This window comes from Urocitellus parryii, chromosome 15 (assembly GCF_045843805.1).
Source record: "Urocitellus parryii isolate mUroPar1 chromosome 15, mUroPar1.hap1, whole genome shotgun sequence".
In the NCBI taxonomy this organism is placed as follows: domain Eukaryota; kingdom Metazoa; phylum Chordata; class Mammalia; order Rodentia; family Sciuridae; genus Urocitellus; species Urocitellus parryii.
In genome coordinates, this window is record NC_135545.1 from 44031814 (window position 1) to 44051095 (window position 19282).

The following is a 19282-nucleotide window of genomic DNA, read 5'->3' on the forward strand; positions in this document are numbered from 1 at the left end:
AATACGTAGACAGGTGCTGATCACCAAAGAATTCGCTGAACTGTCAGATAGTTACTAGTGGTAGGAACTTAGGAGGCTCCATACTCTGCCCCCAATCGCTGTCCTAAGGCCTCAGGCCAGTCGCCCTACCCTTCTAATGACGGCTGTCATTTATGTAGCAATAAATGTGCTGAGCGCTTTACGGACGCCCCCTCATTTAATTTGCCAAACTCCTCTAGTAAGGTAGAGGTTATCCTGCTCATTTACTGGCGAGGAGACTGTGCCGAGGTTCGCCACATCAACTGCCTGGACGCAGCAAAGATGTAAACCCAGAGCTGAAGAGGGGCTGATCAAGAAGTGGGGAAGACGAGCTTCGTGTGACTCAGAGGGATCCCGGGGAAAGGCAAGGGAAGCGGGGCTCAGGAAACACGGCTCTCCTTCCGGACTCCGCAGAACCGCGGGCCGGGTGAAAGAACCTCTCCGGAGCTTACACCTATCAACAGGCCTCCGTTAGGCGCCGTTCCAAAGTCACGACGTCTGATTGGTAAGAGCGGAAGGGCTGGACGACTCTGATTGGCTGGTTGGATCTCGAGCCAGGCCTTCACCCGGTTACGGAAACCGAGGAGGGCCTAGAGCGGGCTCTGCCTCAAGGAAGTTAGCTGCAGAAACCCAGATTGCCGCGGAAAGGAGGTGTCTCGGGTTCAATGGCGACTGAAGAAGCTAGCGGCAGCGATGGGAAAGGGCAGGGCGGCGAGAGCTCCGTCACCTATTATCGGTTGGAGGAGGTGGCAAAACGCAACTCCTCGAAGGAACTATGGCTGGTGATCCACGGGCGAGTGTACGATGTCACCCGCTTCCTCAATGAGGTGGGGCCCGGGTGGTGGGAGGCCCCTGGGAGCTGCTGGGGTGAGGGGTGAAAAGGCTACGCGTAATGTGCGTAGGAAGGAAATGAGGCCTGGCTGAGGGCGATAAGGTGTGTGAAAAGGGTCGCGACACTAATAAGGAAGCCGGGGAAAGGGGAGGGGGGGTCTTAGATCTGCATGCGTTTCCACCAGCTCCAAATTCTCACGCCTTACATAATGTCACGTGATACTTATGTATTGACCCCTGCTGTGTACTGTGTTAAACTCTAAGCCATCGTTAGGTCCATTTTACACAGAGGGAAACTGAGGCTCAGAGAGGCTGGGGACTCTCAAGCTCACATCCTTAATGGCCTAGATCCATTTGAACCCAGGTCTGAAGTGCTCCGTACCTGTGCTCTTTCCAGCATGCGTTTTGAAGTAATACCGTTTGGGGAGAAGTGTTTACTTCTTGAGAAGAAGCTGAGTTTTTTTTTTTTTTTTTAATTCATAGATTATGCTGCTGGGACACACACACACACTCACAAACCTTGAGTTGACCTTGAGGCAAGAAGGTCGTGAGAACCTTTTTTTTGGCCATTGCCTTAGGCTTTGTCCCTTAAATCTTCCAACTGTTGTATTGGATCTTATTATACAAACTCTCTTTGAGATCATTGTTCAGTGGTTTGTGACTTTTTTTATTTAAAGAAACAGGTCAGACTTTTTCATTTACTTTAACTTTACTGAGATTTAAATTACATATTATAAGTGTGTCCATTTAAAATGTACAGTTTGATGAGTTTTGACACATGTATTTGTTCACGTAATTCCAATTTCAGTTAAGAATTAGAGCATTCTCATTACCAGAAAAAGTTCTCTTGCTCCTTTACAGTTATTCTCCTCAACTGTAAAGGATGTTATTTGAATAAGTCTACCAGCTAACCACTGTTATGCAGCCAGCAAAGATTAGTTTGTAGCCAGTGAGGGAGGAGAACACCTGTAATCCCAGTTACTTGAGAGGCTGAGACAGGAGGATCACAAGTTTGAGGCCAGCCTGGGCAATTTAGCCAGAGGCTGTCTTAACATAAGGGTTGGGGATATAACTCAATGGTAAAGCACCCCTGGCTTCAATCTCCAGCTGCCAGAAAAAAGAAAAAGAAGATTAGTTTGAGGCTGGCTTTGATGTGAGAGTGTGTAATTTTATATGTATTTGTATAATTTTATTTTGAGTAATAGATTTATAATGCATTTATACCTTGTGATTAATTTCTTGTATTACTTTTTTTTTTTAATATTTATTTTTTAGTTTTTCGGCAGACACAACATCTTTGTTTGTATGTGGTGCTGAGGATCGAACCCGGGCCGCACGCATGCCAGGCGAGCGCGCTACCGTTTGAGCCACATCCCCAGCCCCTAATTTCTTGTATTACAATCTTATTCTGAGAAAAAAATTCAGTACTGTTCTCTTTCTGAGGCAAATATACTAGTAGAATTTTTTTTCTATTAATTTGGGGGCTACTGGAGAAATTGTTAATTTTTAATTAATAATTTTGTAAGAGGATGTTCTTTGTTTTGTTTTTTAATATCTTTATTTATTTATTTATTTATTTTATGTGGTGCTGAGGTTCAAACCCAGTGCCTCACGCATACAAGGCAAGCACTTAACGACTGAGCTACAACCCCAACCCAAGAGGATGTTATTTGACTAATTCTACCTAGTGGATAAGCTAAATCAAGAATTTAGTAACTTCTTGTATTTGTATTGTATACAATTGTATTTCCCCCAGTACCAGGGATTGAACCCAGGGCCTTGTACATGCTAGGAAAACATTCTGCCACTAAATTACATCTCCAGTCCTTGGTTTTTTTTTTTTTTTTTTTTTTTTTTTTAATTTGAGATATACTCTCAGAACAACTAGTTGAGAGTGACTTAGGTAGGAGTGATCTTTATTTTAACAGGGGTACCAGAAACAGATTCAGGAATTATGGTTGTATAATTGATCTATGACAATCCAGCTTAGATAGATCCCTTGATTTCTCTTTTCTATGTAGTATTCAAATTTTAGCATTAGGTATGTCTTCCAGCATTTGCCTGATAAGTTTTATGTTAAAACAGTTCATAATGGGGGCTGGGGTTATGGCTCAGCGGTAGAGCGCTTGCCTCGCATGTGCAAGGCCCTGGGTTCGATCCTCAGCATCACATAAAAATAAATAAAAGTTATTGTGTACAACTACAAAAAAGTAAGTATTTAAAAAAAAATAAACAGTTCATAATGGGTAGGCAGTCATGTTTTTCATTTGTGGTTTCATTTTCCCAGAATTTCTCCTTGATTGGTTTAGAATAGACAGTGAATTTGGAAGGAACACTTAGTGCTTGTAGATAACAATAATCTCAAGTAGTGGTTTCAAACTTGTTACAGTACTTGCTGATGTAGCTAGCTAGAATGTATGGTATGCAGGGCTTCTGTTGATGCTGGGTTACAGGTCTTTGCTGGCAGTTGGCTTTTCTTACTTGTTCTGTAGTCTTTCCCTGTTTTGTTCCTGTCAAGCTCATTCATTCATTCATTCATTCACTTTATCAAATGTTTTTTAAAATTTTTTTTAGTTGTTGATGGACCTTTTGTATTTACTTATTTATATTTAATGTGGTGCTGAGGATTGAACCCAGTGCGCCTCACATGCTAGGTAAATGCTGCACCACTGAGCCACAACCCAAGCCCCACTTAAACAAATATTAAGCCTTTATTTTGTGCCAGATACCATTCTAGATACTGAGGTTACAGTAGTAAATAAACATGCCCTTATAGAGTTTAGTCTGTAGATGCAGACATTAGGAGGAAGAGTTAATAATCAGAATATATACTATGTTAGATAGTGGTAAGTGCTAAGAGGAAAAATATTTCAGGGAAGAAGATTATTGAATGTGTGTGTATGTGGTGAGGAGAGATGGCTTTATGGAGATGACTAGAGTAAAGGCCAAGGAAAGGTAAGGGAGTTTTCTACAGGAAGAGCATTCTTGGTAGAGGAAGCAAATCCAAAGGCCTTGAAGTGGTAGTGTGTCTGGTGTGTTTGAGGAATCAGGGAGGCCATAGTGGTTGGTTAGTAGCACATGAGGTCAAAATGATTAGGGAATGGTGGATCATGTACAGCTTTGCAGGTTTTAGGAAGACTGGCTTTTCTTTTGAGAGCAGAAATCATTGGAGCAGAAGCATGACATGATGTGATTTAATGGTTTAATAGGCTCATTCTAACATCACTGTTGAGAAAACAATGAAGGAAAGCAAGGGCAGAATTGAGGGCACAAGTTAGGAAGCTGTTGTAATTAAGGCAAGGAATGGTAGTTTGGACTAGTACTGTGGTGGTAGGGGTAGTGAGAAGTATCAGATTTTGGATGTGTTGGGATGGTAAAGCCAAACAGGATTTAATGATGCACTGGATTTGAGGAAAGAAAAAGGAGTCAAGGATGACTTCAAGGTTTTTGGTCTGCTGATCTAGAAGAATAGGGTTGCTATTAAATGAGAAGGGAAAGACCTAACATTGGTTTTCATTCTTTTTGCAATTCAAAGTCACTTCCATGCTTCCTTAGACAGAGGTTTATGATCCTAATATCCTACATCTATAGATTGCCATTTTTTAAAGTGAATAGCTGTGATTAGACTATGATACTACTAGAGTTTGTGATAATTTAGAATTGTTAATATAGTTAAATTATCTTCCTCATAGCCAGGCACGGGAGGCTGAGACAGGAGCATCTTGAGTGCAAAGCTAGCCTCAGCAAAAGTGAAGAATTAACAAGTCCCTGTCTCAAAATAAAATACACTCAATGGTTGAGTGGCCCTGGGTTCAATCCCTGGTACCAAAAAAAATAAAGAAAGATACTCATATTTTTGTACATGAATTTAAGTCATGTTAGGTTTAATTATAGATGTACAAAAAGGGTAATATCAAATTTTTTACCAAGCTTGGGTCAGGTTTTGGGAATTAGGATTATTTATTTTTTTTTTAAATTTTTTTTCATCATTCTTTTTTTTTTTTAAAGAGAGAGTGAGAGAGGAGAGAGAGAGAGAGAGAATTTTTAATATTTATTTTTTAGTTCTCAGCGGACACAACATCTTTGTTGGTATGTGGTGCTGAGGATCGAACCCGGGCCGCACGCATGCCAGGCGAGCGCACTACCGCTTGAGCCACATCCCCAGCCCGGGAATTAGGATTAATGTGGGAAAATATGAATCTTATTATTATTATTATTATTTTTGGTACCAGGGATTGAACCCAGGGGCATTCAACCACTGAGCCACATCCCAGCCCTATTATGTATTTTATTTTGAGATGGGGTCTGGCTGAGTTGCTTTATTTTATTGAAATCATGAATAAAGATAGTATACATTATTGTCTTTCCACTATTTAGTAGTTAGGGGGAAAAAAATCACATAAATATGGAATTGGATCCTGAGCGTAATGAAAAATCCCAGAAGTATTTTTAAATGAGGGGTGACATTGAAACACTATTTATTTATTTATTTTTAGTATTTATTTTTTAGTTGTAGTTGGACACACTACCTTTATTTTATTTATTTAATTTTATATGGTGCTAAGGATCAAACCCAAGGCCTTGCACATGCTAGGTGAGCCCTCTGCCACTGAGCCTCAACCTCAGTCCTTGAAACATTATTTTTTGAGTAGATTATTTTTGCTGAAGAGTTGAGAATTAAAGGGAAAAGTAGTACAGAGGAAAGAAAGTAAAATTATTTCAATCTCAAGAATTTATTTGAATCGTATGTCCTCCTTGCATATACCTATATGTAAAAATATGTACAGATGCATACATAAAGATCATGTATTCTCTTTTGTGGCATTGGAGATTGAACCCAGGGGCACTTTACCACTGAGCTATATCCCATCTCTTTTTACTTTTTTAAGACAGGATTTCACTATGTTGCTTAGGCTGGTCTCGAACTCTTAGGCTCAAATGATCCTCTTGTCGCAGCCTTTTAAGTATCTGAGACCAGCAGTTACTCTCTTTTCACATGAAAGGTATACACACTGATTTGTGCCTTGATTTTTTTCACTTAACTATGTTTCAGGGAACTTTTCATAACAGTACCTGGAATTTTCCTTCATTACAGCTAGATAGAATTTATTGTATGGATTATAATTTATTTAGACAGTTTCCTATTGCTAAACATTGTGGTTTATCATTATTTTGCAATCTGGGGTCTCCTCTCAAATCAATTTTACTGAAATCTAATGTACAGATAATAAAAATGTACAGATTTTGAATATAAAGTTAATTTGTTTTCACAAATGTCACCTATGTAAGTACCATAAGGATATAGAATATTTCTAACACTTTTCTTCTCATACAATCACTGATTTGATTTCTAACATGTAGAATAGGATATATATTTCTAACGTCTTTCATCTGTTTTTTTTTTTTCCTCCTATGTTTTGGTAATTTGGTCCTTTTTATTGCTTTTTATTTCATTGTACTAATATACCAAAATTTGCTGGGCCTGGTGGCGCATGCCTTTAATCCCAGCTGCTTGGGAGGTTGAGGCAGGAGGATCATGAGTTCAAAGCCAGCCTCAGCAAAGGTGAGGTGCAAAGCAATTCAGTGAGACCCTGTCTCTAAATAAAATAGAAAATAGGGCTGGGGATGTGGCTCAATAGTCGAGTTCCCCTGACTTCAATCCCCAGTACACAAACAAATAAAAAAAATCACTAATATATCAAAATTTGTTGATCCATTCACCTGTGGATTAACATTTGGATAGTTTCCAGTTTGATATGAAGTTTCATGTACAAATCTTTGTGTGTACATGTTTCCATGAATACTTAGTAATAAAACTAATAGGAGTGAGATTAAGTCTGTTTAACTTTTTAAGCATCTATTAGAGTTTTTCCTCAAAGAGTTTACATCACTTATTCTTCCACCAGCAGTGCATGAATTTTCTAGTTTCTCCACATCTTTTTTTAAAATATATATATATATATATTTTTTTTTTTTTTTAGAGAGAGAGAGAGAGAGAGAATTTTTAGTATTTATTTTTTAGTTCTCGGCGGACACAACATCTTTGTTGGTATGTGGTGCTGAGGATCGAACCCGGGCCGCACGCATGCCAGGCGAGCGCGCTACCGCTGAGCCACATCCCCAGCCCTAAAATATATTTTTTTAAAAATATTAAATTAGTTGTAGATGGACACGATATCTTTATTTATTTATTTTTATGTTGTGCTGAGGATCGAACCCAGGGCTTCACATGTGTGAGGCAAGTGCTCTACCACTGAGCTACAACCCCAGCCCTCCACATGTTAATTGATGTATATAAAATTATGGTTTTAACTTTCATTTCCCTGATGACTAATGATGTTCAGAATCTTTTCATGGGCTATTTATATATGTCTTTTTGTTAGGTGTGTGTTCAGTCTTGCCCGTTCTTTTTATTAGGGTTGGTTATTGCCTTATTATTGATCTGAAAGTGTGTATTTTTTTCTGCCTAAGAGCTGGATGCTAGCTTTGTGGCCCAAATCCTGGTTCAGTTTCTTCCTTTTCTTCTTCTTCTTTTTTTAAAAATATATCTTTTTTAGTTGTCAATGGATCTTTATTTTATTTACATGTGGTGCTGAGAATTGAACCCAGGGCCTCATACATCCTAGGCAAGCACTCCATAAACTCTTTCTGAGTACTCTCTTTAGTTTTATTTTTTTTTTTATTTTTTTTTTATGATTTTTTTATTTATTTTTTTTTAATTTTTATTTTTTAGTTCTCGGCGGACACAACATCTTTGTTGGTATGTGGTGCTGAGGATCGAACCCAGGCCGCACGCATGCCAGGCGAGCGCGCTACCGCTTGAGCCACATCCCCAGCCCTCTTTAGTTTTATTAACAATACAGTTGGTCCAGCTTTGAAAGGCTGAAGCAGAAGGATTGCAAGTTCAAGGCTAGTGTGGGTAACTTAGCAAGACCCTGTCTCAAAATAAAAAATTTAAAAGGGCCAGGGATGTAGCTCATTGGTAGAATACTTGCCTAGCATGCACAAGACTCAAGTTCCCTAGCACTGAAAAAAGAAAAAGAATATAGTTGTTTACTAGATACGGTGGCAAGTGCCTTTACTCCCAGATACTCAGGAGGCTAAGGCATGAATTACGGAGTTTGAGAACAGCCTGAGCAACCTAGTGAGGCTATCTCAAAAAACAAAAGAAAAGAAGAATATAGTTGTAGATGAGGTAGTAGTGAGTCTTCATTTAAATATCTCAATTTTCAAGTATGAGAAGCAGTATATTCTGATTTTAAAACACTGACATCAGCATTTTCTAATTCATCAGCATTAGTATTGTTGCATGTATCTACATATTTTATGATTAGAAGTTGAGCTTTTGACTTTGAACTGGCATCATTGACCTTCCTGAGAACAAGGTAAATAAGTCCTTTTTTTTTTTTTTTTGGTATTATATCACCATCTTGAAAGTGTATTAAGAACTTTAAATGGTGGAGGTCACCTATAGGGCAAATATTGAGTAATACGAAAATTCCTGGGTGTGTGTTTCAAACCTTCCCTTTGGCTTGCTGTTGAACTGAATATGTTGTTACACAATCTGTCCCTCCCAATGGAGCATTATTGTTTTCTTCACATAAGCCAGTAATGGGAAGGTTTTCCCCTATTCTGAAGTTGGCATCTATTTTTCTTTGTTGAATCAACATCTAAAAGGAGTGGGGACTGAATTATAAAGGATTTGTTTATGCAGTGCTGGGAATCAAATCCAGGGCCTTGTGCATGCAAGGCAAGCACTCTACCAATTTAGCTATATCTCCAGTCCTATCCCTTGATCTCTTTGACACGTTTGCCACTGTTTCATAATGGTTTGCCATGGGCTTATTTTTTTTTAAGCAATACATTTTTTTTTTTTTTTTTTAGATAACTCTTATACCATGAAATTCATTCTTTTTGGGGGGTACCAGGGACTGAACTCAGGGGCAATGAGCCACTGAGCCACATCCCCAGCCCTGTTTTGTATTTTATTTAGAGATAGGGTCTCACTGAGTTGCTTAGTGCCTCACTTTTGCTGTGACTATCTTTGAACCTTGATCCTCTTGCCTTAGCCTCCGAACCACTGGGATTATTAAGTGGCTTGAGGCCTCACTAAATTGCTGAAGCTGATCTTGAACTTGCAATTCTCCTATTTCAGCCTCCTAAATCTCTGGGATTACAGGTATTTGCTACTGTGCCTGGCAAATTTTAAGAGTTATTTATTCTAGATACAAGTGCAACTGTTTTCTCTCTTTCTGTGAATTATCTCTTTCACTTTCTTGAGGGTATTCTTTGAAGTACAAAAGTTTTAAATTTTGATGAAGTCCAGTTTATCTGTTTTTTCTTTTGTTTGTGCATTTGGTGTCTTGAAGAAAACATTGCCTAACCCAATGTCATGACAATTTACTCCTATTTATTCTTGTAAGCCAAGACTACATTTATTTATTTATTTATTTTAAATTTTAATATTTATTTTTTAGTTCTCGGCAGACACAACATCTTTGTTGGTATGTGGTGCTGAGGATCGAACCCGGGCCGCACGCATGCCAGGCGAGCGCGCTACCACTTGAGCCACATCCCCAGCCCCCAAGACTACATTTATTGATACTTACAGAACAGAACTTGTTAGACCAAACCTGTTGATAAGCAGGTCTCCAAAATCGAACCTTGGAATATATACTCTTATCTCTGTTAGCCTGTTCTTGGAATCAGTTTAATGAGTGGAACTCCTTGATAAACTGCATTAAATTTATTGCAGCATATTTCTATGTATTAATGGTTTACAAGTATGTTTTTTTAAGACCTGCAGGCTGTTAGCCTTTATAACTTAGTTCCTGCTATTATTCAAAACTGAGCCTGACAGAAATTAAACTCTTCTTCCTCCAAAACCTACTGCTGTGTGTCTGCTGCTGGTATTACTTAATTTAACATTTAGTCTAATTGCTTTTATGTATGTCAGTTGTTTTCTAGTTGACTTTTAAAGATTGCTCAGCACTTTAATCACATCTAGTTGATTGTGTGCACCGGGCTTCCATCCAAAATTTTGCTTGAAGAAAGTGTTCTGTAGCTAAAAAAAATAAATTTGAAAAACTAAAAACAAAACTTCTGCCTTGTGTCCAGTCAGTAAACAAACCCAGGTGTTTCCTCTTTTCAAAGGTCAGTAGCATGGTTTGTAAGAAATATTTTTAAAAACTAACAGAAAAATGCACAAGACCTACAAGCACATTCAGTGAATTTTCACGAAGTCAACATATTTTTGAAACCACTATTCAAGTTGAGAAAAAGCAATGATAGTGCACTGGAAATGCTTCTTCCCAACAGGTGGTTCTCTGCTGAATTAGCATTGCTGCATCATATGGTAATTCTATTTTGTGTGTGTTCATGTGTTTACATGCACGTGTGTGGTACTGGGGATTGAATCCAGGACCTTGAGTACGCTAGGCAAACTATTATACTGTGTATAATATTTTGGAACTTATAATATTTTTGAATTTATTTTTTTTAAACTAGTATTATACTGTATAATATTTAGAACTCTGCCACTGAGCTACATTCCTACCCCTTTTTATTTTTTTTTTGAGAACAGATTCTCACTAAGTTGCTCAGGTTGGCCTTGAACTTGACATCCTGCCTTAGCCTCTTGAATAGCTGGGATTATAGGTCTCAGCCACTATGCCTAGCTTGATAATTCTACTTGGAATTTTTTGAGGAACCACCATATCATTTTTTAAAAAATACTTTTAAATATATTTTTTTAGATGTTGATGGATCTTTATTTTATTCATTTATTTATCCGCGGTGCTGAGAACCAAACCTGGTGACTCACACATGCTAGGCAAGCGTTCTCCTCCTGAGCCATAACCCCAGCCCAACCACCATATCATTTTCTTTTTTTTTTTTAAATATATTTTCATTTTTTGGTTGTAAATGGACATAATATCTTTATTTTTTTTTTAAAGAGAGAGTGAGAGAGGAGAGAGAGAGAGAGAGAATTTTTAATATTTATTTTTTAGTTCTCGGCGGACACAACATCTTTGTTGGTATGTGGTGCTGAGGATCGAACCCAGGGCCTCACGCATGCTAGGCGAGCGCTCTACTGCTGAGCCACAACCCCAGCCCACCATATCATTTTCTATACTTGTTATACCATTTTGCAGTCCTGAGCAAACAGTTCTAGTTTCTCCATATTCTCTTCCTTTTCTTTCTTTCTTTTTTTAATAGTAGCTTGTTTACTGTTTTTATATCTTTAGAGAAATGATTATTCAGGTTCTTTGCCCATTTTAAAAATTGGGTTATTCAAATTTGTATTGGTTTTTTTTTTTTTTTTTTTGTATTGGGTTTTGAGAGTTCTTTATATATTCTTATCAGATGTATGATTTACAAATATTATCTTCCATTCCACAGGGTGTTTCTTTTGTTTGTTTGTTTGTTTTGTTTTGTTTTTACTTTGCTGATTGTGTTCTTTGATACGTAAAAGGTTTAAAGTTTCATGTAGTCCCATTTGTTTTTTCTTCTGTTAGTTGTGCTTTTGTTTTATAGTTTTGGATCTAACGTTTATTTAGATCTTTAGTCCACTTCGAGTTAATTTCGTATATCATAGAAGTTAGGGATTCATTTTCTTTCTTTTACATGTAAATGTACAATTTCCACATAACTATGTATTAAAGATACTGTCCTTTTTCTTTTTTTTTTTTTTTAGAGAGAATTTTCATAGTATTTTTCAGTTTTCAGTGGACATAACATCTTTATTTTTATGAGGTGCTGAGAATCAAACCCAGCGCCCCACACATGCCAGGCGAGTGCATTACCGCTTGAGCCACATCCCCAGCCCAATACTGTCCTTTTTCTATTGCATGGTCTTGGCACAGTTGTCACAGATTATTGATCATACACTCAAGAGTAGTTGTGTTTTTTTTTTTTTTAAGTAGTATCGTACTGTGTATAATATTTTGGAACTTATTTTGTTTAATTCTGTATTCCTGAGATTAACCATAAGATGTCATTCAGTGGAAGGAAGTACCAGAATACACCTAATATGAATAGTTCTATTCTTTGCTGCAGCATAGTCTTAAAACAGAGGGTCAGTAGAAATAAAGCTTTGTCACAAAAGCCTAAGAATGTTATATTTATACATGTATCAATAAGAATCACAGGCAGGATATTTGTTACATCTCTTTTCATCGGGTCCTTAGGCATCAGGCCATCATAAGAGAGGATAGCATTGTTTTCCTTTTAAGTTTTTTTAAAAGCCGTCCTCTGGGTGGTTGAAATAATATTTTCAAGGCAAGAAACACTGGGAATATAGCTTCCGTTTTCCCTTGTAGATTCTGCTTCAGATTAGCACCTGATATCAGATGCTTGTTCCTAGGTGAGCTTCTTGTCATTTTGCCACAGGATAGACACATAAGAGCAGGTCATGCCTGGGCAGAAGGTGATGATAATTGTGAGCAGGATTATCCAGAGGCTAACACTGGAGTAGAACAGCTGCTCCACCAGTCATCTTCTCCTAAAGCTGGCCTAGTCAGGGTTGCAGTGATTCTTCTACCTGGGGTACATCTTCAGTTCACCTCAAGGCATTCTCATTCCCCTCAGCCGGGGCATCATCTTTGAATTTGCCCTGATCTCTGGTGTGGTCTCAGGCCGAGTACACTCCTCCAGCTGAGTTGCCAGTGGCACACTGCAGCCTTGTTGTCATTTGATTTTTAGATAATAATATCTGAAGATGATTATGTTCTAAAGTAGAAATCAAGAGTTCTGGCACTTTTTGCTTTTCTAAACCATCAATATTGAGGTCACATTTTAGAGCAAGAATTACTAAACTGTTTTATAAAGAAAGAGTGGGAGAGGAGAGAGAGAATTTTTAATATTGATCTTTTTTAGTTCTCGGCGGACACAACATCTTTGTTGGTATGTGGGGCTGAGGATCGAACCCGGGCCGCACGCATGCCAGGCGAGCGCACTACCACTTGAGCCACATCCCCAGCCCTACTAAACTGTTTTGTTTGTTTGTGGACCACTCTGATTCCAACTTCTTGACTCAGTGAAAAAATGTGGATTATAAAACAGCATGTAGGGGCTGGGGATGTGGCTCAAGTGGTAGCGCACTCGCCTGGCATTCGTGCGGCCCGGGTTCGATCCTCAGCACCACATACAAAGATGTTGTGTCCGCCGATAACTAAAAAATAAAAAATAAATAAATAAATAAAAATAAAACAGCATGTAGTATATGGATTCACTTTTGTAAAAATACAAAACCTTTTCTTTATCACTACCTAGTGTATAAAATAGTAAGGACTCAATAAAAACCGTATAAAAAGAATGCACAAGAGAAGCTGGAGTTGTGGCTCAGTGGTAAAGTACTTGCCTCGCACGCGCAAGGCCCTGGGTTCAATCCTCAGCACCACATAAAAGTTAATAAGAAAAGATATTGTGTTCTTCTTTTTTTTTTTTTTTTTGAGAGAGTGAGAGAGGAGAGAGAGAGAGAGAGGAGAGAGAGAGAGAGAGAGAGGAGAGAGAGAGAGAGAGAATTTTTAATATTTTTATTTTTTAGTTCTCGGCGGACACAACATCTTTGTTGGTATGTGGTGCTGAGGATCTAACCTGGGCCGCACGCATGCCAGGCGAGCGCGCTACCGCTTGAGCCACATCCCCAGCCCCTATATTGTGTTCTTCTAAAACTAAAAAATATTTTAAAAAAAGAAACATGAATCCTACCAAAAAAAAAAAAAGAGAATGCACAAGAAAAACAATGAAGTTTTATGTACCAAATTATCTACTTTTTAAAAATGTTGCTCTTTATTTATTTATTTGTAAGAGATGATTAGTAAAAATGTAGATACTTTATAGAAGGAGCTGTGTAGGAAGTCATAAATTCTATTATTCCCTGAAATAGTTCAAGCCACTTACAAGTTTTGTTATTCTTTTCCTATGAAAGGCAACATAATTGTTGGTATGTGTCATGAGGGAATAGTATCTTGCACAGTTCAGACACACACAGAGCAATTGGGATGTAATTCCAAAACTAATAGCTTAGTTTCATTTTAAGATGAAACAGAGCTGATAGGTTTCAGATATAATAACAAGTGAATGGTGGCTATCTTACTTTTGCTTTCAAATAGCATGCTTAAATACCCTTGGGTGGAGATATTTTAAGGGACCAAAATAGAACTTGTTCTTGTCCTTAGTAAGCTTGTGAATTAAGGTTTGGGAGGTTACTTTCAGAGTTCTGCCCCCCAACCCCCAAGAGTGCTTCGCACTGAGCTATATCCCCAGACCTTTGTTTGTTGTTTGTTTTGGGCAGTGTCTTGCTGAATTGCCTGGGCTAGTCTCAACCTTGTGATCCTCCTGCCTTAGCCTCCTGCATAGCTGGGATTACGTCCATGATCCAGTTTACCCAGCACTTTTAGAGTTCATATACTTATGTTAAACTAATCGTTACATTATTGTTGTTTAACTAGTTATTATTTTAAGAGTAACTAATAAAAAAGAATTACTTCAACCAGGCACAATAGCTCCTGTAATCCCAGCTGTTTAGGAGGCTGAGGCAGAGGATCACAGGTTTGAGGCCAATATCAGAAATTAGTGAGACTCTAAGCCATTTTGTGAGACCCTGTCTCAAGATAAAAATAAAAAGGGCTGGGGTTGTACCTCAGTGGTAAAGCAGCCTTGGGTTCAATTCCTGGGAATGCCCCCCCAACACCACCACCAAAGAGAATCACTTCATATTTCAGAAATATAATTTTGGATTTGTTTTGTTGAATAGTATAAATTTTGAATTGGCCAATTATAAGTCAATGTATTGAGTATTTAAGTTAGACTCTACTAAATATAATTTTAAAAACAAGTAAATTTTTTATGAGTAGATAATATTTTACTTGGTAAAACAATTTCAAGGTATATATAGTGAAAAATCTTCCTTCCACCTTATCTCCTAGCCACCAAGTTCTCTTCAATGTTTCCAGGGATATTGTGTACAAATACAAGCATCTATGTATCTACTCTATTTAGTCATAAGTAATAGTGTAATATCCTCTTGTACCTTCCTTTTCTTAAGTACAGAATATTTTATTTCTGTATCTAAGTAATCAGACTAATTGTTGAATTAGCAGCCACATATGGTGGTAACATGCCTTTTATACCAGTGACTTGGCAGGCTGAGGCAGGAGTATCACAAGTTCCAGGCCCATCTTAGCAATGTAAGAAGACCCTGTCTCAAAAAATAGGTAGGTAGGTAGGTAGATAGATAGGACTAGGGGTATAACTCAGGGTTAATGTATCCCTGGGTTCAATTCCCAGTACCAGAAAACACACACACACACCCACACACACATACACACACACACACACAAAAAAAATAAATAAATAAACACTTGTTGAAATAGGCACTCTTAAAAAATTTCCATGTTACAAATAAGGCTACTAAGACATCTCATTTTAAAAATAATTTTTATAGGGCTGGAGATGTGGCTCAGCGGTAGCGCGCTCGCCTGGCATGCGTGCGGCCCGGGTTCGATCCTCAGCACCACATACCAACAAAGATGTTGTGTCCGCCGAGAACTAAAAAATAAATATTAAAAATTCTCTCTCTCTCTCTCTCTCTCCTCTCTCACTCTCTCTTTAAAAAAATAATAATAATTTTTATATATTTTTAGTTATACCTGATGGTAGAGTGTGGTTTTTTTTTTTTTTTTTAGGTTATGGGTGGCTATAATATCTTTACTTATTTATTTATGGGGGAGAGTACTAGGATTAAACTCAGGGGCACTCAATTACTGATCGCATTCCCAGCATTATTTTGTATTTTATTTAGAGACAGGGTCTCACTGAGTTGCTTAGTACCTTGCTTTTTGCTGAGTCTGTCTTTGAACTTTTTTTTTTTATTGGTTGTTCAAAAAATTACAAAGCTCTTGACATATCATATTTCATACATTAGATTCAATTTTTTTTATTGGTTGTTCAAAACATTACAAAGCTCTTGACTTGTTTTTAAATTTTTTTTATTATTATTATTATATTTTTTTTTTTTTAGCTGGCTGTGAACTTGAGATCCTCCTGCCTCAGACTCCTAAGCCACTGGGATTACAAGCATGTGCCATGCCCAGTTTATTTATTTATTTTTATGTGGTGCTAAGGATTGAACCTCACACAGGCTAGGCAAGCGCTCTACCACTGAACTACAATTCCAGCCCAGTAGCATGTGTTTTGACATATTATATATACATGGAGTATAACTTCCCATTCTTCTTGTTGTACATGATGTGGAGTTAATAGTGGTTTTGTATTCATATATGAATATAGAAAAGTAATGTCTGATTGATTGTGATGATGAGACTCAAACCCAGTGCTTCATACATGCTAGGCAAGTGCTCTACCACTGAGCCAAAATCCCAGCCCCCTATTTACTTTTTATTTAGAAAAAATTGTAAATTTAAAATTGAAGACCGCAATAAAGAATTTCGTATACCCTAGAGTCCCTCCCCATTTGGTTTTCTGCAGTAGTCTCAATACTATTGGCAAAAGGAATCAATCTATCCAGTCATATGGTGCATGCCTATAATCTCAGCTACTCAGAGCCTGAGGCAGGAGGATAACAAATTTGATGCCAGCCTGGGCAACTTATTGACTCTCTGTCTCAAAATAAAAAATAAAAAGGGCTATTGTATAACTCAGTGGTAGAGTGAGTTATATAATCAATAGTCATTTCTTCAGTCTTTTCTTGACTTTCATGACTTCAGTGTTTTGTTTTGTTTAATATCTTTATTTATTTCTGTGTGTTGCTGAGGATCGAACCCAGTGCCTCACACATGTGAGGCAGGTGCTGTACCACTGAGCTACAGCCCCAGCCCGACCTCAGTGTTTTTGAAAATCACAGGCCACGCTGTAGGTTATTGGTCAGTTTGCACTTGTCTTATCTTTCCTAACAATAATACCCATATTATGCAGTTTGGGCCAGAATTTGCTAGAAATTATGCTGCTTTCTTCTCATTGCATCTTTATAGGTACACAATGTCAATTTGTTCCATTACTCCCATTTAAAGGAGAGAAGAGGAAGGAGGACAGGAAAGAAACTTAAATGGGTTTTCTTTTCAGACACTCCTCTGTTCAGTAAATATCTTTTTCTTGTAGCATCCTGGTGGAGAAGAGGTTTTGCTAGAACAAGCTGGTACAGATTCAACTGAAAGCTTTGAAGATGTAGGCCATTCCTCTGATGCCAGAGAAATGCTAAAGCAGTACTACATCGGTGACGTCCATCCGGTAAGAACTATTAGAGGGCTAGAAGCACTTGTGCAGAGAAAGTGACGCAACAGCCATAGAACTGCATGAGAGAAAGAATTATTAAAATAGAAATTCATTTAACCATTCATTAGGCTGACTTTTCTCCATTATCATCCTGCCTTAGAGTGCAGCTAATAGTAACTTTGAAAAGCTAAGGGAGCTGATTTTGGATTATTTTTATTGGTTTTTTGATTATTGTATTGTAGTTAGCAACATCTGCACTTAAAATAGGTGTGGTTGTTTTTACAAGTCCCTAGCTAAAAAGATAACTAACTACAGACTTTTTTATTGAACCCAGAAGAGCTTAACAACCGAGCAATATCCCCGCCCTTTTTTATATTTTATTTAGAGACAGGGTCTCAGTGAATTGCTTAGGACCTCATTAGGTTGCTCAGGCTGGCTTTAAACTTAAAGATCCTCCTGCCTCAGCCTTCTAAGCCACTGAGATTACAGACATACACCACTAGACTTGTCATCTATGGACTTTTAAGCCTTCTAGACATACTATTCTAACAGGAGACCCTGATATGCTAAGGGTGGGGTGCCATTCCTTTTTTTCAGACCTGTAGGTCTCCTAAGAATTCTCTGCCCTGCAAATGTAGTCTCATGTTTCAAGGTTAGAAACAAGAACATATTAAGAGTTCATTTGGATATTTCTTTTCTTTTCTTTCTTTCTTTCTTTCTTTCTTTTTTTTTTTTTTTTTAGTACCAGGAATTGAACCCAGGGGGGCTTAATCATTGAGCTACATCCCCCAGCCTTTTTAGACAGGCTCATGCTAAGTTGCTTAGGGCCTTGCTAATTTGCTGAGCCTGGCTTTGAACTTGAGGTTCTTCTGCCTTAGTCCATTTGGATATTTCTTAAAACATTGTTTTCCTCTTTTTAACAGAGTGACCTTAAACCTGAAGGTGGTAACAAGGTAAGATGTCATCCGATTTGTCTTTTGTATTTCAAGTGTTTATAGTTCTATTTATTCAAGTAGAATTGTTTTGTTTTGTTTTTTTTTAACGTGTTTGTTTTTCCCAAGCAAAAATTCTATTTTTCAGGAATTTGGATTCAGTAACTCTCAGGAAAAATGAATAGCTGGGGGGCTGGGGATGTGGCTCAAGCGGTAGAGCGCTCGCCTGGCATGCGTGCGGCCCGGGTTCGATCCTCAGCACCACATACCAACAAAGATGTTGTGTCCGCCGAGAACTAAAAAATAAATATTAAAAAATTCTCTCTCTCCCCTCTCTCACTCTCTCTTAAAAAAAAAAAAAATGAATAGCTGGGTCTTACACAATAGGAAACAGTTTGCTAATGCTTCTGTATGCTTTCTTCTTTTTTTTAAATTGCAGCTCCAAAATATGCCATGTATGGTTTTGAAAGAAATTAGTTTATGGATTCAGTTATAGAAAAGTACTTTACCCATGCCTCATTTAGAACAGTTGTAAATAATTGCTTCTGTCTGAAAAAGAATTTTCTTTTTTAAGTTATTTATCTTATCTTTTTATCTTTCAAGTTATTAAAAAAGACCTCTCTGTTCTTCCCAAGGTTTTTTTTTTTTTTAAGAGAGAGATAATTTTTTTTTTAAGAGAGAGAGAGAGAGAGAAGGGAAGAGAAGAGAGAGAATTTTTTAATATTTATTTATTTATTTTAGTTTTCAGCGGACACAACATCTTTGTATGTGGTGCTGAGGATCGAACCCGGGCCGCACACATGCCAGGCGAGCGCGCTACCGCTTGAACCACATCCCCAGCCCCTCCCAACTTTTTATTTTATTTTTGTTTTAATATTTATTTTTTAGTTGTAGTTGGACACAATACCTTTATTTTATTTATTTTTATGTGGTGCTGAGGATCGAACCCAGGGCCTCACACGTACTAGGTAAGTTGCTCTATCGCTGAGCCACAACCCCAGCCCCCCCAATTTTTATTTTTAAAAATTTTATTTTGTAGCCCCAAATAGACTCACTCCCTTTCCAGTTATTTACTGATTTTAGCAAAAACAAGATTAAATACTTGCGTATTTGAAAACCTTAATGTGCTCTGTATGACATTCTAGGAAGAAAATATGAAAGCATTTTCTGCTTCCCACAAGCTGAGTACTTCCAACTCCCATATTCTCTTATATTTCCCTTGGCTCCTGTCCTTTAGGTAATTGTTAGTCCACCCTGTGATTTAA

General features: G+C 37.7%; 1 protein-coding gene across 1 annotated transcript in view; it reads left to right on the top strand.

Annotated features, from left to right (window-relative positions):
- The first annotated feature begins 597 nt into the window (after positions 1-597).
- The window catches only part of Cyb5b (cytochrome b5 type B), a 33192-nt gene continuing 14507 nt past the window's right edge, over positions 598-19282 (top strand). The window contains exons 1-3 of the mRNA XM_026404493.2: positions 598-845; positions 16972-17100; positions 18009-18038. Of these exons, the coding sequence (XP_026260278.1) occupies positions 684-845; positions 16972-17100; positions 18009-18038 (321 nt within the window). The 5' untranslated portion in view covers positions 598-683. The remainder of the gene's footprint in view (positions 846-16971; positions 17101-18008; positions 18039-19282) is intronic.